Source organism: Lethenteron reissneri, chromosome 10 (genome assembly GCF_015708825.2).
Source record: "Lethenteron reissneri isolate LAM-NWPU_2019-01 chromosome 10, ASM1570882v1, whole genome shotgun sequence".
Lineage (NCBI taxonomy): Eukaryota > Metazoa > Chordata > Hyperoartia > Petromyzontiformes > Petromyzontidae > Lethenteron > Lethenteron reissneri.
In genome coordinates this window covers 10,109,082-10,131,420 of record NC_083788.1, presented here as the reverse complement: position 1 = coordinate 10,131,420, position 22,339 = coordinate 10,109,082, and the positions used below count along the sequence as shown (strand labels likewise).

Genomic DNA, 22,339 nt, shown 5'->3' with positions numbered 1-22,339 from the left:
AAAAAATACATAATCGGCTTTAAACGTTGCCTGTTATGTAAATGTGTTCCTTTGAGGGCACTCTTATTGTGTTGAGTTTTTTTTATTGTTGCTATAACATTTCACTGAAACCGAAACGTACTTTGCGATGTATATCAATTGCTGGCATTTAAAAACAAAATTAACATCAATTGAACAATTAAATAATGAAAGCGCAAAAATAAGGGCGCCATTTCTTCATTCCGGCGGGTTTGTGTTTGGGGTCGAGCCGGGCGGCAGCTTGGTTAGCGCGGCCATGGTCGTCATCGATGATGTGCGGCGTCATCGTCCGTCTTGCACAACCACCACCACAGCGACGATAAATAAATACATTTCGATTTAAAGCTTTCGTGACTGCAGGGATTCATCTTCTTGGTTCTTTCGGTAAAGTCACGTAGAAGGGAAATAATAAAATAATAAAAATATCAAACGTAATAAAATACAATTCTCACGACGTTTCGGCCACAACGCAAGCAGCCGTCCTCAGGTGGAGAACGGAAGTGCGAGCAATGATGATGATGATGATAAAGACAACGATGAGAACGATGATGATAATGATGGTGGTGGTGCTGGTGGCAATGGCACTCACCTAAGGACGGCTGCTTGCGTTGTGGCCGATACGTCGTGAGAATTGTATTTTATTATGTTTTATTATTATTATTTTATTATTTCCCTTCTACGTGACTTTACCGAAAGAACCAAGAAGATAAAAAATAAAGAAATCAAAACTGCTGCCCATACGTAGCTGAAATTGCTGCACACAGGGTGCCCGTGCAAAATAATCCGGCACGTTCCATCGTACGGAAGAGAAGCCGTATATGTTAAACGAAGTTAATGCATTCCAGCCGTTCTCAATCCACCCAATCGATGAAGGCCTCCCATGCCACGTCAGTTATGGGTTTTTTTTTTTCTTTGACCCACTTCACCATTGCTGGTCAGTGCGATGCTCGTCGACGGAGGGAGGAGGGAGGCCAGGACCGGTTCTGATATCACTCGCCACTGATGTTGGCCGTGGCCGAGAATCGAACTCTCGGTCGCTGGGTTCACAGTTGCAAAGGCGCTAACCACCGTACCACCGCTCCATGTAATAGCATTTTTTTTTAAGAGGACAGAGAGCTGTCAATCTAAGAGAAGAGGATAGAAGGACTCGATCCTGGATTTGAGCAGCACAGATGGCTTTGGGTGGCTGCGCAGAGGGAATTACTAAATTACAAGGGCAGCCGAGAAGCTGGAGTGACCTTCCACTGAGTGTCAATTCATTGGGGGCTTCAACAGAATACTTCTATTGCTGAAGCGGAGAGCGCGTGAACAGAGAGAACAGTGAAATTAGAGGGCGGTCGGGGGTGGGGGGGGGGGTAGATGTGGTAGGTGGTTTCACTTGTAAGATGCAATCAATGCAAGGCTTGTTTTGGGTGAACACCTGCTGAGCACGAGCTCCAAGCACACAGGGAGTGGAGCCAGCTCGATGTGACGTTGAACTCCCGACCCCAGGGCGGGCTGAGCACGTGGGATGGTGAGCTGTCCAAGTGCGCCAAGACGGTCCTGCACCAGCATGCCGTGCAGACGGACATACCTCCTGCCCAGCAGGCAATACTGTGAGTGCCATTGCCACCAGCACCACCACCACCACCACCATCATCATCATCGTTCTCATCGTTGTTTTTATCATCATCATCATCATTGCTCGCACTTCCGATTAGCACATTGTTTTTATCACAGTTATCACCACCATCGTCATTACCATTATTTTCATCATTGTCTTCATCATTACCGTCATTACCAATATGTCCAACATGTTTTGATCCAAAACACATATTCATATACTGTTAGATATAATCTGTGTGTGGAGCTTTGAGTGGCACCACGCAAGTATAGCAATGGATTCTGGAATCCATCCGTGTGGAGCTCTGAGTCGGGGTGATGGTTTTGACTCGGGTCACATGCACGTGCTTACGGACACATTTGTGCATCCCCTGTGGTCAACCTGTGCCGAAATGGCATCCGATTTGCAATTAATTACGGGAGCAATTGAAGCGTCAATGATTTTATAAGACGTTTTAATTACTGTGCCCGTGTTGCAAGGCGGGTCTCGCTCAATTAGCGCGGTTGGCTACGTACGGTGCGAAAGAAGTTCAGCGTACATACATACGTAACTACTAACTATGGGGGAGCGGTGGCGCAGTGGTTAGCGCGCTGCGCTACGAACCGAGTTACATTCCCGCTCGCAACCAATAAGAGTGACGAATATCTGCACCTGTCCTGGGCCTCCCGTAGGTCGACTCAGACAACCACAGCAGGTGAACTGCTGCTCTGCTGCTGTGGTTATCTCACCTGATGACGGTTGCTTGTGTTGCGATCGAAACGTCGTGATCTATTAATTTTCTACCTCCGTGACTTTATCGAAAGAACCAAAGAGTATGAAAGTATCGGTTAATTTTTCGATTTAAAGCTTTCGTGACTGCAGGGATTCATCTTCTTGGTTCTTTCGGTAAAGTCACGTAGAAGGGAAGTAATAAATTAATAAAAATAAAACAATACATTATTTTATTATGTTTTATTTTTATTATTTTATCGGTTCATTATTACCATATTATCTGGATTATAAGATACGCCTTTTTTTTCTCCCTGTATTTTAAAGCAAAAGTTGGTGGGGGGGGCAGGGGTTGGTGTGTCTCGAAATCGGGAGACTGCACTGTTCTGCAGAAGATGTGTTTTAATCTGGAATCTAGTTGTTCAAAATCACCTTCGTGAAGAATGTTCCGGATAGCAACGCAGTAACACGACCACCCAGGTGACGGTAGACACCGCCTCCAGCCGACCGGAATCACCTTCCAGAAGACATCCTGGCACCTCCGATTAGCACGGTTGGCTACGTACGGTGCGAAAGAGGTTCAGCGTACGTGCGTACATCTCTTGCCGTTTTAAAAGCGGCGCTTTCATAATCACCTTCTGGTAGTCAGCTCCACCACAGCAGTACCATATTTTTCTCGCGATTATAGACCACGCTTTATTGTTGTTGTAAGCGTTTAATATTGTCTTTCAAGAACCCACAATGCAGTGGGAAATATCAAAAGGGTTAGGCTGGCAACAACACGCAGCATATAACAGGCCAGGCGTAATGCACCATCACTCAACATTGTGGATTGAACGAGGGCATCTGGGCTCGCCGCCCTACCGATTTAGGGGGTAACGATCGGAGGAGGGAAGAGGAGAGAGGCGATAGAACACGCTTAAAAAAAAATAATACACAACTGTACCCCAAAGTCTGGGATGCGTCTTTCTTTCCGGCGTGTCTTTCAATCTGGACAATTCGGTGCGTTATAAACCGGTTTTGTTGATAATGCAGTATAACAGTTGAAAAAGCAATCGCCTGTTTTCTCTGTGGCACAATCTCAGCTAACGTCACGGTGGAGAGAAGCCACTGATGTAATTTACCAAGGATTAATTAAGGCTCTTGCAAGATGCGCGCGCCAGGGTTTTTTTTTTATGCACAACCGTTGTTGTGTTTTGAGAAGCGCACATTTATCATTTCTTGCCAGTAATTGGCAAGAAATTTAATTTACACCCAGGGCACATTCGTCCGTGTTAACATCCACCGAGTAACCACTTTGCGCGACAACATCCGAATGCAGGTTTTCTTTCTTCTATTTTTTTACAATTCGCATTTAAGTTAAGAATGATGCAAAAACGTATATTTGCGGCATTAGTTATTTGCTATTCGCTTTCATGAGGAAAACACAAAAACCCCTGGAGCAGTCGTTTGAGAAATCGCGCTGCGTTGAGCAGGCCATCGCAAGGCCACGTCTCTTACAGCGTAGTCTACCTACGTCTTCCATTAGCCCACGTATTTTTTTGTCTAGGCCACTTCAAATCAACCCCCCCCCCCCCACCGCCCCCACAATTACCCCCGTTAACCGATAGTTGACTGCATTGGATGAGATGCTCCCAACATTTGTACTACGCTGCCTTCCCCTACCTGCGTGTGAAGTATGGCCCTCTTTGCGCGCGTGGGTTTTCTCCGGGTGCTCGGGTTTCCGCCCACAAGTATAGGCACCCGTTAATTGGCTGAAAACATCGTTACACGTAGAGGTCTGTAGAGCTTGGCCCATTGTTGGTAGCGGGTGTAGTGCCTGCTTAAAAGCGCTTCCTGTTGCAGGCACTGGCAGGCCTACAGCAAGTACCACCAGGCGAACGCCATCAGCTACACGTGCCTGCACAACGCCCTGCAGCAAGTGGAGCAGAGCTTCCAGGACGCGTCCGTGGCTCACGAGCAGGTGAGCGCCCCGCTCCACACCGTCCCCTCCGTACGAGGCGCCTTGTGGCCCCAGCAGTGGTGGCGGAGATGGCGGAACGAAATCACCTGGAAGGGGGGTGGGAAGGGGGGGGGGAATAGGCGTGAGGAGTAAGGGTGGCCACCTGGCCTGGTTTTCCCAGGATCGTCCTTTTGTTGCGGTGGAGGTCCTGGAAAACCGGTAAGTCTTCCTGGGAACATTAATAGTCCAGATTTTTGTCAGTTTCCTAATTGCGTAAAGCAGTTCGGTTGATTGATGATCCAGCCGTCATTGATTCACTACGGTCACTCACTTACCGGTGGTCAGTTCTCCTCCTTATCGCTCTTCTATTGCTACTACCACGGTTACCGTTTCTCTGAACATCACTCATTGATTCCTGCAGCTGCGTTCAGAACTCGGTCTACCAGATTGACTGTTTCATGTCATCCACATTGTGTTGAGCCACCGAAATGCAGGTCACAACAACACACTCACCCACTCACTCAGTCACCCACTCAGCCACTCACTCAATCACCTACTCACCCACCCACTCACCCACTCACTCAGTCACCCACTCAGCCACACACTAAATCACCCACTCACCCACTCACTCACTCACTCAGCCACACACTCAATCACCCACTCACCCATTTACTCACCCACTCACTCAATCACCCACTCACCCACCCACTCACCCATTTACTCACCCACTCACTCAGCCACACACTCAATCACCCACTCACCCATTTACTCACCCACTCACTCAGTCACCCACTCAGCCACTCACTCAATCACCCACTCACCCACCCACTCAGCCACACACCCACTCACCCACCCACTCACCCACTCACTCAGCCACACACTCACCCACCCACCCACTCACCCATTTACTCACCACGTTACACGTCATGACGTTTCCTCCCATCGTCTCTTTTTCCAGAGTTCTTAAAATAACTGTGCTCAATTCAACAAATGTGTTAAATTCTAATCTAATACAACTTTAACAGTGCTATCTTGATTTGAAGCTTTTGTGCCTGCAGGAACCCATCCTCTTTGGTTCTTTCGGTAAAGTCACGTAGGTAGAAAATAAAATAAATCACGACGTTTCGATCGCAAAACAATCTAGCAGTTCCACTGCTGGATTATATTTTTTCCGCCTGAGGACGACCGCTGGTGTTGCGATCGAAACGTCGTGATTTATTTTATTTAACAGTGCTGTTTGTTTCGGCCACCTGGTAATTTTATGCCTTTCTGCACTGTGCTGAACAATCGTAAACAAAACAAAAAACACCACTGCAGTTTATACCACCGTCCAGTATTTGCGAGATGTTCATCTTCCTGCGACATCTCTCGAATTTTCCTTCAACCTCGGTGGTGGTGGCGGCCCCAGCGGGCAGGCCCCCCGTCCCCAGGGGCTGCGCGTGTACAATGGCCGGTGTACGTTGGCGTGTGTTGCAGCAGCAGAGCTTGGCCGAAAGCTTCAACGGCTTCCTTGAGTTCTGCCTGGGTTTGCTGCGAAAGATCCGTGACGTGTTCCCGCCAACAAACCCCGAGGCCACGTCCCGCCTGGAGGCGCTTCTGGGGTAAGGTTCCGACGGCGTTGAGCGCGAAAGGTGATCCGGGTGCGGACTTGCCCGATGATGCCGGATGCAATTACCAGCGAAACGTCGTACTACTCAAAAATTGTAAATGTTGTGGTTTCACGCTTCAACACACCGGTGGGCTAAAGCAGTGAACTATTTGTCTTTTGTCAACGTGACACTTCTTTACTGATTGGCCGTGTCAGGTGGTGGAGGGTTACGACACATTTATAAATAACGCGATCTAAACCCAAAAACGTTGATTATGAATAATATTGGTCGCGAAAGCCTGCTACGTGTTAAACTTTCCCGGGGGGGTTAGGCCGCGTGTGGAGCATTTCTTGGTAGTCATGCTTTCGGCGATGTTGCCACGGCGCCACGGTGGCGAGACATGAACTACCTCGCCTGGTATACAGGAGGTCGTAGGTTCAATCCCAATTCTGACGCCCCGCTGTATTTTTTGGAGTTTTCATGTCTCTCTCTTTTGGTGGTCGCGTGGATTCTTCTCCGGGTCCTTCATTTTTTTCCCTCTACATTTAGAATTTGTATGGGTTCAGAGTATTTGATAAGCCGCTTTATTGAGCTATCATTTGTGGCCAGGTCGCTTCTGCAAAAGAGCGATATCGCTCAGTGGGATTTACCTGGTAACTTTTTTTGGTTTTGTTTCGTCTCTCGGCCAAGTTTGCGGCAGTGGCCACACACGTGGCCTGTGGTCACTTAAAATGTAACAAATGTCGACTACATTTTACGGTGATTTAATGGCACATTAAATATAGCCAATTGAAGATGGTGAATTGCGCTTTAACGATTTTAAAATATGGACCAAAAAAATTAGATGGCGGTAAGAGGCGATGGAGAAACGTGTGTAAAAGGTAATAAAATGTAAGTAAATTTGGCTGAAGGCAAAGGGAAATGCAGTACATATCTATATCATCATGAGCTCAAGCCTCCCCTAAGTCACGTGACTTCTGTGTGGCCACCCCCCACTCTGAATCCCTCCCCTTTCCCCGCCCCATGTGAAAACACACACTGCTCCCTCCCTATCCTAATCTTTATTCATATTTCCTGACCCTTTGGTCCTATTTTTCAGTTTCTATTCCAACCCCTTCCTCGTATTTCCTAGTCTTCTCTCCTCTCTTCCCTTTCCTATTCCTTTTTATATTTCCATTCATCATATCCTTTACTTAACTCCCCTTCCCCTGGTGTGCCGTGGGTACTTATATACAAAATGGCGCATGCATATACACTCACCCCAAATTGTTTATATTGGATATGCACAGTATGTATACTGTAAATATAGGGATGTTTAAGTAAACATCATTGTTTTACGATGTCGGAGCTGATGGTTCTTCTGCAACGTTTTGTGCCTCTCTACGAAGGTGTTTGTCGGAGTTCTACGGCACGCAGGTGTTCAAGAAGGCGTGTCCCTTCCACAACGACCTCTACCTGGAGATCAATAGCGTCATCAAGGTGAGGAGGGCCACTCGCAAGCACAGTGCCGCGTAGCAGGACCGGTGGGGCAGTGGTTAACGCACTGCCCTGTGCAGCCGCTGGCCTGAATTCGATTCATCAGTGGTATCTGAACTAGTCCTGGCCCTCTCCCCCACCCCCCTCGCCCCTCCCCTCCCCGTCCCATCCACCACCAAATAACACCCCCCCCCCCCATGGCGCACACAGCAGGGGGGTGCCCTCATCCAGCAGTAGATTGACAACAAAAGGCTGTAAATGTCTCTTACGTTTTTGCCCAAAACTATTTTAAAAAATCAACACTAAAAGCTTTTTTTTTTTACCAATAAAGAGCACTCAAATTTTTTATTTTTTTACATACATGCGAACGCATTTTTCGCTGACAGCTATCCGTCGGCTTCCATATTCACAACTAAACTGTGTAAGTAAAGACTTCTGAAGGCCAATGCATGTGAGAAATGTTTACAGAATCCATGGGTAGATGTGATTTTTTTCAATGCCTCGTTTGTTGTCGTTTTGTGTTTTAGAAAGGGACGCAGGAGTGGTACGAGCAGATGAACTCGACGTTCAAGGCGGGCGGGAAGGTACCTGGATTTACCTGAATGCTTGACGCTATTTGTCCGTGTGACCATACGGCTCCGAGAGAATTTAGCGGCACAACTGAGAAATAAACCGTAGCTTTTGAAAGCAGGCGCATGCGGAGCGCGCCCGGAATTTCATGGAGCGATGGGGAAAGCAACTTGGAAGTTCGTAATGGAATGTGTCAGTAATGTCCTGTGGATGTAATGTGATGCGTGGGGCGAGTGTGCAGAATGGGGGAGGGCAGATATCCCAGACGGACATTGCAGTGGTACCCAGAGGTCGAGAATTTACCAAATCTCGTAGATCTTCGCCGCTAATATTGTGATCGTATTTTTTGTTTGGTTAGGCCACCTAATGATATGGCTAAAATTGTGAGAATAATTCTCGTGGGCTGTAACCATAGCAAGCTTGCTTGTCACACGCTTGCGCAAATTAACCATTTGATAGGATGCTTCGGGTGGTGGAAGGTCTTAACGGCACGAATCTCGCCAGGTTGTTGTGCAACCTGAACCCGAAAGCACTCTTGTGAATCAGCTCATCTGAACGTAATACTTATTTTATTTAAAAATAAGAATAGCTTATACCTTACTCCCCTGAGTATACCTTGTCTCCCAATAAAAATAGATACCTTTCGCAAGAAATCAAGCCTGCATTAACCACACGTATTTGCGGGAAAATACGCAAATAAACATGCTCTGATAATAGTATATTCCATTGTCTATGAAACTGATTGGCCTACACCAGAGACAGCCTTCTTTATGGCCTTGTCTCACCAGTGTCAGACCAGAGAACGCCAAAAGGCGAACAGCACAAAGCCAATGCACGTATCAGAGCATTTATAGCTCGGGTTGATTGTGCTGATTTTGTTAGCTCCGTCTCGCAGACTCAGGGGTGTGTTCATCATGACAGCCGCTCGCGCTCGGAGACAGCGGAGGCTTCAGCCAATCACATTGCTTCGTCTATATCCAGACAGGGCAGTTTGTTCAGACACAAAAGTAATTTTGCACTTAGAGGTTTTGAGGGGGAAAGAAGTGAAGCGATAGGCTGCCGGCATTTTTTTTTAAGCATGTCATTGTACGACTACTATTCAAAACAACAGGGTTCGCCCACAAACCCTCAGCAGGATACATATCTTCTTGGTTCTTTCGGTAAAGTCACGTAGAAGGGAAATAATAAAATAATAAAAATAAAATATAATAAAATACTATTCTCACGATGTTTCGGCCACGACGCAAGCAGCCGTCCTTTTATTATTTCCCTTCTACGTGACTTTACCGAAAGAACCAAGAAGATGAATCCCTGCAGTCACGAAAGCTTTAAATCTAAAGGATACATATCGCCTGGATAGAATCGAGCAGAACGTTTGCATTTTTTGTAATCTTTACATTTTTTTTATGAACACTGCCTCATGTCAGAATTTTTGTTTTGTTTAATAGGATAGTTCTTGCTGTGGGGGTTATGGTTATCACACCGGATTTGCAATCCAGAGTTCGCGGATTCGATCTCGTGGTGCGGCGGTTGAAACGATGGTGAAGTTTCCCTGAATCGTGTACATGGGTAACACCATGATTAGTTGATCGGCAGTTCGCGTGTGGCGGGGGTCACGTGCGGGCACCCCCACCTCTACCAAGTCGTCGAGCTGGCGTGGAGGAGTAGGCCAAACGACGGCAGCGGACGGCAAGCGCTCGCCCGAGTCGCCGCTCCATATAGTTTGCGGGCCTCACGTAGATTGGTCAGCGATAAGTGTGTGTGCTCTTTTTGTTTGACTCTTCAAAATGTCTTGAGAGTCACCGTGGCCGCCCCCTTGTCCACCCGGCAGAGTGAAGAAGAGAAACTTCAGGGCCTGGTTAAAATAACGAACGCGGTGCTCTCCGACCTCTACAAAAACAGAGACCACTACAACAAGATGTTCGCCAGGTATCCCATGGGCCGCAACAACATCCATCACCACTCCCGTCATTTGTGAACATGAAGCAGACCCTTGGCACCGGGGGAGTCAAGGCACTTGGCGTAAGAACTGTTCGAGATACAAACGGAACAAAATGCGAGCGCGTGAATCACCATACCCTCACTGGCTCACCTTGCCGCCACTTACAGGCGCTACACCTGCGGGCTCGCCTGTACGTGCATCAGAGGTCGCAACCGGGTACCCAATACCCGTACCCTACCCGATACCCGGCTACCCGTACCCGGCTGGGTACGGGTACGGGTACCCGTTTGCGACCCTGGTGCGGCCGGGTATGGGTACGGGTAAGCCGTGAGTCACTGGTGAGTCACCGTTTGTCACTCATTTCCCAACGTCTTGTCTCTTCTCACAATTCAAGATCCTAGAATCAACCCACCCGTGCCTGCAACATGGCTTCATCCCAGAGGTCGCAATCGGGTACCCATACCCGTACCCTCCCCGATATCCGGCCGGGTACGGGTAACCGGGTATCAGGTAGGGTACGGGTACGGGTACCCATTTGCTACCCTGGTGCGGCCGGGTACAGGTACGGGTAAGGAATCAAAACCCGTTTGCGACCTCTGACGTGCATGTAACTGAGCATTACAAGCTGTCAGAGGGAGGGGGGCAAGACAAAATGAAAAGAAATTATTGTAGTTCTTTAGCGATGGGCTTCTCAGCCTTTCCGCAAGCACACAGGGGATGAAAGGCAGAGCACGATGCACGACAGACACAGGAAGATCTCATCGTTACTCGTTCCGTTTAACGTTTGTTTGAAGTTTAACATTGGCTATATCTTTGAACCCCCCCCCCCGCCACACCCCCTGTGTTTTTGTACCCCCCCCTCCGCTCCCCTCGCAGCGTGACTTTAAGCAAGGTCACGCTGCAGGGTTAATCTATCGCGAGGTTTCACCTTGAAGCCAGAAAGGGGGAGGTGATTTTATTTTCTCCGAATGCCTTCCTGACGTACGCACGACAAATTCCTTTTCTTTCAGTGCCGTCAAGGTCGAGTACTTCAGTGTCACCTACCGACAGTTGGAGAAGCTGGTAATTGTGTGCTTGCGCGCGCGGGCGTGCAGTCTGTGTGTCTGTATGTATGTTGAACTTCTTTCGCACCGTACGTAGCCCGACCGTGCTAATCGGAGGTGCGTCCAACATTATTTCTACGTTGAATGCATTCACGAGACAAAAAAAAAATCTAATTCGGAGCTACGAACCAAGCGAGCTCGATTCCCGCTCACGGCCAACGCCAGCGACAATTATCTGAACCGGTCCTGGTGCCTCCCCTAGGTCGACTCAGCCTCAAATGAGTACCTGGTGCAATATGTAAACATTGCCACTAGGGAGGCAAAGGCGGCCGGGCGTGGTGCTGGTCACCGACCCCCTCGTGTGCTGTGCTGGCCTTCAAAGGAGCTACTCAGGATCATCACTTGCCCCAACAGTCTGTTACAGGCTATACGGGGGAATGTTTATCTTGTGCAGTGTGGGGGGGGGGGGGGGGGAGGTTGTCCTTGAATTCATTCACGAGACAAAGAAAATCGAATTCATAGAATCCTGACAACAAAGAATTGTCCAGGCATCCTTGGTCTATGAAATAGTTCGAATTAATCACACGAGACACAAATGAATAAGCATTGTGATTCACACACAATACGATAGCATCGTCACCCGTCGCCCTTAAGCGGAGACACAATGTCCCCCCTCTGATTCCACTAGCAGCTGTCGTGGCGCTCGGCACAAACAAACCGAGCACAAGCTTAGGGACCCGAGTAACTCAAGGGGGCCCCGGATTCAATATAAAAAAACACAACTAGCGGTAAACAAAATATCAACTCGGTCAAATCCTAATGAACGTGAATATCTAATTAAATGGCAGTGCTAATAATCTCTGCCATATCTATCTCAGCTTGCACTAAGCTCTATTCTCTTAAATTTCGATTTAAAGCTTTCGTGACTGCAGGGATTCATCTTCTTGGTTCTTTCGGTAAAGTCACGTAGAATGGAAATTAAAAAAAATAATAAAATAATACAAATAAAACATTACATTCATGTCTCGTCTCTCTATTTATTCTCTTACCTCGCAATCTTTTGTCCATATTTCTCCCATCTCGCGACGTCTCTAATATGTATACCTTCTGTTGTCTCACTAGAGGGGTTGTCCTTCCCCCGCACCTCCGATTAGCTTAGCACGGTTGGCTATGAACGGTGCGAAAGAAGTTCAACATGCATACAAAAGAGTCTGTTTAGGCCCCCTAATGGGCCAACACTACCTCTGAATATACACACCTAGGCCCAAGGCTTCAGTACAGGGCGTCCCGTTGGAGCAAGACATTTGGTATTCCCTGAAAGCCAAGTTCCTTGTGACCAATACCATTGATGCTGCCGCCTCTTGTGTAACTGTGAAAAGGGGCATTGGGTGGAGGTGTTTAATAACCTCCCATGCCCGATGCCCCAAAGTCATTTACTTTCGTTATTGCAGTACTAATGAAATCAAAGTTTCAACAAACAAAACTATGCTCTTTGGTTTTTTTGGTAAAGTCACGTAGGTAAAAAAAAAGAACAAATAAATTAAATCACGACGTTTCGGAGGCAACACAAGCTTCCGTCTTCAGGTGGCACCGTCACAGCAAAATTACTGTATCAAGTGATACAGGAAGCTTGTGTTGCCTTCGAAACGTCGTGATTTTTTATTTTTTTCTACCTACGTGACTTTACCGAAAAAACCAAAGAGTATGGACCCTTGCAGTCACGAAAACTTCAAATCTAAAACAAAACTATTTGGTGCAAATGAACGGCGTCAACTATGAGACGTTGCCGATCATTCATATTTTCAGAATCAACATCTTTACTCGTACTGGAGGAATCCCACGAGCTACAAAGATATTTTTCACAGATTCCCCAGCAGGGCCACGGGGTCAGAACCTCACAACAACAAACGGTACAAAATACACGACGGGAGTGCAAAGTATAGGAACGGTAAGCCAATCAAAACTCTAGCGCGGTTTTATTCACGTACAGAAGCTCCGATCGCCCCTTTTGTAGCGGCGACGCGCCGGCGTCGTGAGATCGGTGTTCACTCGCCGCAACCGCCCCCCCCCCCGCCCCCCCGAACAGATATCGGACGAGGTGAGCAGCTGCCTGGAGGAGCCGGGCGGCATCTCGGAGGGAGACGTGGGGGCACTGAGCCAGCCCTCCGGGGAGGCCATGCTGCAGCTCTACCTGAACTTGCGCGAGCTGCACGGCCTTAGTGACTCGCTGCCCGCCAGGTGCGTGTGCGCGCGTGCGTGCAGCCGCGGTCCCGTGCGTGCGTGCGTGCGTGTGTACGTATGTTGAACTTCTCTCGCACCGAACGTAGCCAACCGCGCTAAGCGGAGGTGCGATGACGTTTGATGGGGGCCAAGGGCTGGGGGGTGGGGGTGGTGGGGGGCTCTCTTTGTATATTTGTAATTTTTGTTCCTCTACTGTTTCGCCAGCAATCAAGCATGATGCCAAACACCACACCGCTATTAAATTCGGTTATTATTCATATGCATCACTTAATTGGGAAAACAAATTGCAACATTGCCCAACACTAAAACTAAACTTTTTTTATCTTTCGATTTAAAGCTTTCGTGACTGCAGGGATTCATCTTCTTGGTTCTTTCGGTAAAGTCACGTAGAAGGGAATAAAAAAAAATAATAAAAAATTAAAAACATAATAAAATACAATTCTCACGACGTTTCGGCCACAACGCAAGCAGCCGTCCTCAGGTGAAGAACAGGTCTGTCGGAAAGACAGCGTCTGAATGAACACCACCAAGCTTGGCAATGTATATTTAAGCTGGGTTAGGTTACCAGGTAAAGCCCACTGAGCTATGTAGCTCTTTTTTTCAGAAGCGACCTGGCCACAAATTATAGCTGAACGAAGTGGCTTATCACGTGGTGATTTACAGCAGCTAAGTACTGTAAATGCGTGTATCTAAATGTGGAGGGGAAAAACGGAAGACCTGGAGGAAAATCCACGTTACCAGGGGGGAGATCGCGCAAACTCCAAACATGCGGGCGTCAAGGTCAGGATCGAACCCACGACCTCCTGTATACTGGGCGGGGTAGTTAACATCTCCTAGCCACCGTGGCGCCCTCACCACCGTGGAAAACGAATGGCAACATTGTCCAATACTGCGAGACTAAACGCCCACCTGTAGTAGGCTGGTGCTGCCTTCACCGTGTGCCACACAGCGGCAGCTGCCATCGGGGTGAGGTCCCTAGACGAAAACTACAGCGGGGCATTGGAATGATTGATATCCTGATCCCATTTGTAGAATCACAATTTCAGGTCAACCTTGAATGATTGTGGCATTTAAGTGTCCAAGGCTGTAACTGTGTATCCCTACATTTCACTTCTCGTTTTTAAACGTGACGTATGAATTGTTAAGCTAAATCAAAGTTAAAATTTACAAAAGTATTTTAATTTTAGCCCATATTGAGTTGCAGTGCACAAAGTGATGCTATTATAGCCTTGGTTATCAAGCTACCTATAGGATTCATCACAGTGCAACAGTTTTGCATTTCAACCATTCTAATTCTGTATTCTTTTTTAAATATACAGATGATAAAGAACTTATTCTTGAAAAGAATAAAGTTGGCAGTATGAACTCGTCTGTAAGTAGAAGTGTGTGATTAGACCAAGCACTTTTTCAGAGGTCTTTAAAATAAAATCGTGAAACCGTACAGGAATAGCAGATGTCAAATATCAGAGATTAAAATTCAGCAAATTAGCCAAGAGCATTTTATATATACATATGAGACTTGAATAAGAACTTTCATTTAAAAAGTAACCAAACGTGATTTTGATGGAGGGAGTGGGGGGGGGGTAAAGAAAACTTGCAGATAAGGAGGAATGTAATTTTAAGTAAATGGGATTCTTATTTTAAATGTACGAGTGTGGAGGAGGAGGAGGTCTCGAGGAGACGTTTGAGATGGCTGAGGATACCGTACGTACGCCCAAGACAAGAGACCTCGGGGTGCCAAACTCTCCCGCAATATCTCCAACAATGCCGCCGCACACCCACAAAGAACCAGGCAATTCTAAGATAATCAATAGGCTGCACAATGTTGTTTCTTTTAACGGTATAAATTAACTGATAATTGATAGCCGCGTTGAAGGCTGTATCGTAATAGATCCGTACGTAATACCCGACGGCTGCCGCGCGGGATACGATGTCAAATTAAATAAGAAAATTGTGCAATTAATGATCACACCTGCGTCATTGTGTGCGCTCTTTGAAATCGCCAGGAAATAGGGGTAGCAGTTCACAAGAGGATATTGATGTTGTACGGCTGCGTGCAGCTGTGTGGTTTACAGGTAATTCATTACCGGGGGGACGGGGGGGGGGGGTTCTGCTGTCGGACGGTACGGACGATCAGGTGTTTCATCGGTCGAGTGAGCGACACCTTAAATCTCATCTCACTGATGGCCGCGGCGAGTATTCCGCGAAAATAAAAGCGTGAAATTGCAGAGGAAACAGCAGCTTATTTCAAAGACTCCACACGCCTCCCACCAGTCCTCGCGACGCCCGTTAAGTGTTCCAGCAGGCTCGTCGCCTGCCAGATATGTGGCCACAGAAGAAAGTAGGAGGGCCATTTATAACTGGATCACCCTGTGTAATTGGGGGGAAATCCATGCATGGATTTGCCAGCGATCAGAAAAAGCGGAACATCGCGTTCCCAGTTCAGTTCATCGTCGCGATGATGACTCTGGATCGTGTCCTCCAGTTGGCCTCCTTCCGACCGATGCTCGCGTTGTCGGTCAAATAAAACATTCGTAATTACATTCCTGAAGTCTTCTTGGTTCTTGCGGTAAAGTCACGTAGAAGGGAAGTAAAAAATAGTAAAAATAAAACATAATAAAACAATTCTCACGACGTTTCGGCCACAACGCAAGCAGCCGTTGTGGCCGAAACGTCGTGAGAATTGTTTTATTATGTTTTATTTTTACTATTTTATTACTTCCCTTCTACGTGACTTTACCGAAAGAACCAAGAAGATGAATCCCTGCAGTCACGAAAGCTTTAAATCGAAATTTAAATTCCTGAAGTCGTCTAAGTTTTGAAATCGACGCTGGGCCCAGCGCGCCGTCATGTGACATCGCCAGCCTTTGCCTCCTGTGCCGCTTCCCCCAGGGACGGGAAGCCGCTGGCGCTGGCTTCGTTCCACGGCTCGTTCAAGGTGCTCATGCTGCGTTGGCTGCAGCTGGTTCACCAGAAAGCCAAGGAGAGGATCAGCGAGTCCGTCAAGGCGGACGGGGTACGTCTGCTACTGGGCCGATGCTCACGTCACTGTGATCCCGCACTGCAATGATCTGGTTCCGGATTACCCGCCTTGCTATATGTATATGCATTGCTATGGTATCGGGTTACCTGCATTGCTCTTATCTGATATTGGGTTACCCGCGTTGTTATGATCTGTATATGCGTGGCTATGATCTGGTATCGGGAAGGAACGAATGCACCTGTTGTTTCCAGGACATTTGATGGTTGGGTCCTTGGAAATCAAATGTTTTTCTCCTTCAGGTTTCTTTACTGGCCAATATCGTTGCACTTGTGTGCAATGGAAGAAAGTGCATGCAAATCAGGCGTTAGCCAGGTTACAAATTACATGCCCATTTATATGTAAATGAGCGCCTCCATTCATACCCTTTAATGTGTGCACTCCTTCCGATACAATGGTAAGCACAGTTCCCTAATTAGAATGCAATTTAAAATTAATAACCGCAGTGGCCGTGACCCCTCGAGATAAACGGAGATCTTGTTCTTGTGCAGCGAGTTCCGTGGGCCCAGGCCCAGGACACGATGATTGCGATGGGCCTAACGCTCGATCCCCGTACAACTGGAAATTAATCTACTTGCTGTACTGCCCTAGTGTGGCATTAACAGTAAGGTAGGACACATCACGAGTTTGTGTGATGTAGCAAGCCTCGCCTCTAGGCCCCATGTAGCGTAGTGACCAGCGCCTCAATAATTCGGTGACCAAACAATCATTCAAGCCAAGGTGATGGTGGTGGCAGCCAGTCTCTCTCAAGCTTTGGTGGATCTTAGAAGGGCGGCACTTGGATGCCGTGATGTATTGTATGACATTCTAGATTTGAAGCTTTCGTGACTGCAAGGATTCATACTCTTAGTTTTTTCGGTAAAGTCACGTAGGTAAAAAATGAAATAAAAATAAAGAATAAAAATCATGACGTTTCGGAGGCAACACAAGCTTCCATCTTCAGGTGAAATCGTCACAGCTAAATATTTGGCCTTCCTCAAGAGATGCCGCGATACAGATATTTTGCTGTGACTGTTTCACCTGAAGACGGAAGCTTGTGTTGCCTCTGAAACGTCGTGATTTTTATTCTTTTATTTTTATTAATTTTAATTTCATTTTTTACCTACGTGACTTTACTGAAAAAACTAAGAGTATTGTATGACAATTGAACCAAGATAATTGTATCGTCCATTTCGCGCAATACCGTCATATCGCGGTGAGCGCTATTAATTTTATTTCCTTAACTATTTTATTTTCAGGAGAGAGAAAAAAAAACCTTTTAAGAAATAACACGATAATTAATGTTGTAATTAAATAATTACAGTATGATCCATTAAATTAGTGTTTGGTGATAATGTATTAAAGCGATGAACGGCACGGCATTTATATGACTTCATCATTTTCGCAGATCACCGAATTGTATTCGTTGTGTTTGTGAAGCTGACAACTTGAGCCTTCTAAGCGTTGCAGATTGTAACAAAAATCACGAAGAATTTTCGCGCGCTTAAGTTGAGTGAAGGGCAGCCGAAGAACGTTTAAATAATCGTATAGCACAAATCCAAGACAATAAAAATTAACCCGTAAAAACAAAGTTTTTCACTATAAATCCTTTATATGCGTGGCGGCTAGAGTCCTCTCGTCCTCTGGCTTGAGATGGCTGCCACCTATGGGTCAGATGATTACCTGCCACCATTAAGCAATTGGTAATTAAATATAATTAATTTTTTCCTAAAATGTGTAAAATTTTGGGAAAAAAATTTCACTAAAATAAATTGTCACGCACAACGAGTCTGTGTGCAAAATGTCAGCTCGATTGGATCACGGGAAGTGGGTTAAAAAACGACCAAAAGATTTGCACGGTCGTAAGCGCGCAAGCAAGCAAGCAAGTGAACTTAATATAAAGGATTTTAAAATGTGAAACGCAATTGTAGAGTTGTGGGTGGCGGCGGGGGAAAGTAATATCGCGATAATCGTCCTACCGTGAATTTCGATATCATAACGTATCACCAACAGCTATTTCGCAGCACCCCTGACCGCTGTGAATTTTTTTTTTCCTGCGGAGTTCTTCCGCTAAATGTGCTTGGCTCGTTTCTCCTTCCTTTTCCGCGCCTTTTCTCGCCTGTAACCCGCCGACTTCAGAAGGTGTCGCGCTTCAAGGTAAATCGCGCCGGCAGTGCCACTTTCCTCGACGACGGTTTTCTCCTGAACGGAGCGCTTTATGCACGAGCGCATTCCCTGCCATTTGTTCGCTCGATTTATTTGCCCGAGTGCCGCTTTCTTTGCTTTAAGCATGCTTCTGCCATCACTTCATTCGTGACGCATGGTCCATACGTCGTCGCCGCCATCGCCGCCGCTGCCGCATACCGATTCCGCTCGTGCCAGATCAGCGCCTCCGAGATGTCACGCAGAAGACGTCTGCCCTCCGGGTTTTTGCGGTTGCGCCGCTGTACGGCCCTCTCCCGGCGGCGCGTTTCCAGGTCGTGCCGCGCTTCTTCGGGGAGGGAACGCGGTGACGCGAGCTCCTCCTTCCGGAACCGAATTCGTTTCCCGAGGAAGCGCCCGGCACACGGAGAGAAACGTTGAAGTGTGCGACGATCAACACGCATCGGAGAGAGCTACTCTGTGCGGATGTCAGGAGTCCACCTGCATGTGTGCATGTGTCTCTGTGTGTGTCTGTGTCGTGTAGGCCTTCATCGGTGCGCGCTAACAGCACTTGCTCCTACAGTCTGTTAAGGCTATACGGGGGATCTTTAGCCTCGTTGTGTCGTGTAGTTGGAGTTCTGAAATTCCAAGGTGGATTATTGCTCATTGGTGTGTGTGTGTGCGCATGTTATGTGTACTGGATATCTGTGAAAACTCCTGGAATCTGTTAAAAAAGCTTTATGGCTCATCGGATTCCTTGAGTGTAAATAAATATTCAGAGTCTGGTTGTGTTTGTCATATATAGTGGGGAGCGGTAGTGCAACGGTTGGCACAATGCACTACGAGCCTGGCGAGTCGAGTTTAATTCTTGCTCACGGCCAGCATCGGTGACGAATATCCGAACCGGTTCCGGGCCTCTCCTAGGTCGACTCGGTCTCAAATTAATACCGATGCGGTGTGTACACAATCAGCACTGAGGAGGGAGACAAAGGCGGCCGGGCGTGGTGTTGGCCACCCCCCCCCCCCCCTCCTTTGTGCGCCGTGCCGGCCCCTGACGGGTTTCTAACAAACCGCACTCGCCTCAAAAGTCTTGTAAAGGCTACACGGGGGTGGGGTACCATTGTCTCTGTGCGTGTGCTACACAGCTGGACTTCCTGAACGCCCAGGTGAAGTACAGTTCGTCGGCGCTGAGCACCACGGAATGTCTGTCCCACATCCGGGACCTGTGGAAGGGCCTCCAGTGGCCTCCGGCTTCGGCCACCCCCATCCTCAGCAAGCTCATGCAGGTGAGCGTCCCGGCTCTCGGCGGCACCACCGGCATTCCACACGCACCCAGAGTACGTACGCACGTATGTATGTATGTAAGTTGAACTTCTTTCGCGCCGTAACGTAGCCAACCGTGCTAATCGGAGGCGCGGGGGAAATACAACAAACTAAACACAAAAAGCGGTTACAAAGAAATGAGTTTTCAATTTAGATTTAAATGTGCGTAGCTGCAGTGGCTTCCTCATGTCGGAAGGAAGAGCGTTCCAGACGGTCGCAGAAGCGCATCTGAAAGCGCGCGATGCGGTGACCATCTTTGTTTGATGGCGAGCCAGCAGCCGCTGCGAGGATGACCGGAGTTTTCGTGATGTTCTATCCTCCTTGACGAGATCGGCAAGGTATTATTGTAGGATTGAGCACCAGCATCAGCCGTGAACCATGAGCCGTGAAAATGGGAACCGTCCCAATAAGACACGCCCAGCGTGGCGCGGCTGGCAATGCCGATGACATCGCCAAGCCCCGCCCCATCACCTCCCGTCCAGCGGCACAAACTGGGAACACAGGAAAGACTCTTACGCCCAACTGTTGTCTCGCTATCCGATTAGTTGAGTCATCGAACCGATGACCGGTATAGTCATCGATTCCTGAAATAAGAGAGTCATCCGCTTCATGGCGTAATGGGAGAGCCCAGCCCTAGCTCGCAAGGCCCTGATTTGGATTGACCTCCACCATGTCTGGCTGCACAGAACTTCTGCAACTGCGCTCACTTCTACATGGAGCTCGTCAAGCGCAAGGTGGAGGCGGGCGGCTACTACAGGGCCGACGGGCAGTTCGACCTCAGCAACCAGGTACTCGGATGCGCGGGGTCCATTCGGTCGCATGCTGCTGAGCTCTTGCGCAATAGCTCTGTCTGTCTGTCTGTAACAGCGGGGCACGACAACTGTAAGTATAAAGTTGTGTTGCTATCGGGGACCTATCCTATAGAAAACCGGCCAGATTGATGAAAGGGTTGTGTGTATGTATGTTGAACCTCTTTGGCACCGTATGTAGCCAACCGTGCTATTTGGAGGTACGGGGAATGACGGTGGTGATGGTTGTGATGATGGTGGCCGGTTTTATATAGGATAGGTCACTAGCAACTATCTTCACAAGCTTTGCGATAAACAAAAAAACTAGCGCCAAAAGGATGTGAGCGCACTGCTGCTAATCGAACGCTTCCGAGGACGAACGCGCTTTGGGTAGCATTTCAAAAGTCCGCGCACTGGCAGGACTCGCCCCCCTCGTTGCAGTTTCAATGTCGGCGAGGGTGGCCGCCAGCTTCCGTGAGTCACCGCCGCCGTGTGCCCCCCTCCCGCTCCCCCCTCCTTGCGCAGCTGTGCATAGCCCTCAACGGGATGGAGTACGTGCGCCAGTTCGTGTGCGCGCTGCCCAAGGAGCTGGGGCTGACCGACGCCGAGGCGGCGGGGGTGCCCGCGGTCGGTGGGGGGCTCCAGGGGGGGGGGGCCGCGGGGGGGGGCACGGCGGGGGGCCCGCTGGCGCAGCTGCACGCCCTGGACAGCTCCGTGCAGCACGAGATCACCGCTGTCGTCACCATCTTCGCTGAAAAGGTGAGCGCCGATTTGAACGTTTTCGTGCGAGTGTTTTGTTGTCCGTCTGCCTCCCTCCGACTCGGTTGAGTTTGCGGCGACGAAAAGCTTCGGGTAAAAGCGGTCGGGGCGTTGGAGAGCTGCGTGCTTGGCATTACGCCGAGAGACAGAAAGAGGAACTCGGCGATAAGTGGACACACGCACATTTTTGATGTGATTCAATCTCGTTAAGTGGTCCTCCTGCAGGATGTATCATGGCTGATGGTCAAGAACAATGACAGGGAGTATGTGTGTATGTATGTTCAACTTCTTTCGTACCATTATGAGGCCTCCTTTGCCAGTAGCAAGATACAGTAGTAGGTTTTTACCCTTGTATAAGGTGTCAGTTTTGGTGCCAGATAAAAGAGTAAAAACCTATTACTCTAGCTTGCTACTGGCAAAGGAGGTCTCATAATGTAAATGCTTACCCCGAGCTCTCATTACTCTGATAGTGCGCTGTCTTTGAGTTGTACGCCTTTTGGCGTCATCTGGTCCAACACCAGTGGAGACTAGGCTCTATGAAAAGCCGTCTCGGGTGTGGACCAATCAACTTCAAGGACAGTGGATATCATTATCAGAGTTGTTTCTTTTTGCTTGCATTTTGACTGCTTGTGTTGTGGTTATTGCAAACATGATCCCTTCTTTCGTACCGTACGTAGCCAACCGTACTAATCGGAGGAGTGGCAGCAAATGAACGCATCACGTCCTTGAGGACGTATGGAGCGGAGATGGAGTGATGATATTTGTCCTCGAGCAGGCGCGCAGTAGGATCATCACGTCGCTGGACCGTGAGAAACGTCTGTTTGCATTTGTCCGCAGATGTCCCCGGACATTCGCAAGTATGTTCAGCACATCAGCTTGTCTCCGGACTCCATCCAGTCGGACGAAGTGAGTTTCCCCATGTCGCACCTCGCGCTTCTCGCTGGCCCCAATGCGGCACACGCGTGACACCCACGCGTGACATCATCGCGCAAATCGTCGGGTCAGGAATCGCGAGAATTCTGAACCCCGCATCTCCGCCACACCCTCCATGGGCCATGACAAACCGAACATCTGGTGCGCCTGTAACAACGTTCATCCTCTGGTCGACGGTTTACGTGTTGCGAGAGTGCGGTGGCATCGAGCGCGCTCTCCGACGTATTCTCGGGACGTACCGTG

The 22,339-nt window shown here is 48.3% G+C and overlaps 1 protein-coding gene across 4 annotated transcripts in view; it reads left to right on the top strand.

The window, feature by feature from the left end:
* The window catches only part of BAIAP3 (BAI1 associated protein 3), an 81,662-nt gene that overhangs the window by 46,856 nt on the left and 12,467 nt on the right, over positions 1 to 22,339 (top strand). For 2 of the 4 annotated variants that reach the window (XM_061548865.1, XM_061548864.1), the window contains exons 14-27: positions 1,510 to 1,613; positions 4,175 to 4,292; positions 5,748 to 5,872; positions 7,249 to 7,339; positions 7,864 to 7,920; positions 9,738 to 9,835; positions 10,859 to 10,910; positions 12,978 to 13,129; positions 16,025 to 16,148; positions 18,291 to 18,308; positions 19,439 to 19,579; positions 20,303 to 20,404; positions 20,930 to 21,163; positions 22,001 to 22,069. In XM_061548865.1, coding sequence (XP_061404849.1) covers positions 1,510 to 1,613; positions 4,175 to 4,292; positions 5,748 to 5,872; positions 7,249 to 7,339; positions 7,864 to 7,920; positions 9,738 to 9,835; positions 10,859 to 10,910; positions 12,978 to 13,129; positions 16,025 to 16,148; positions 18,291 to 18,308; positions 19,439 to 19,579; positions 20,303 to 20,404; positions 20,930 to 21,163; positions 22,001 to 22,069 — 1,485 coding nt within the window. The remainder of the gene's footprint in view (positions 1 to 1,509; positions 1,614 to 4,174; positions 4,293 to 5,747; positions 5,873 to 7,248; positions 7,340 to 7,863; positions 7,921 to 9,737; positions 9,836 to 10,858; positions 10,911 to 12,977; positions 13,130 to 16,024; positions 16,149 to 18,290; positions 18,309 to 19,438; positions 19,580 to 20,302; positions 20,405 to 20,929; positions 21,164 to 22,000; positions 22,070 to 22,339) is intronic. The other 2 variants (XM_061548866.1, XM_061548867.1) reach the window with 2 other exon arrangements.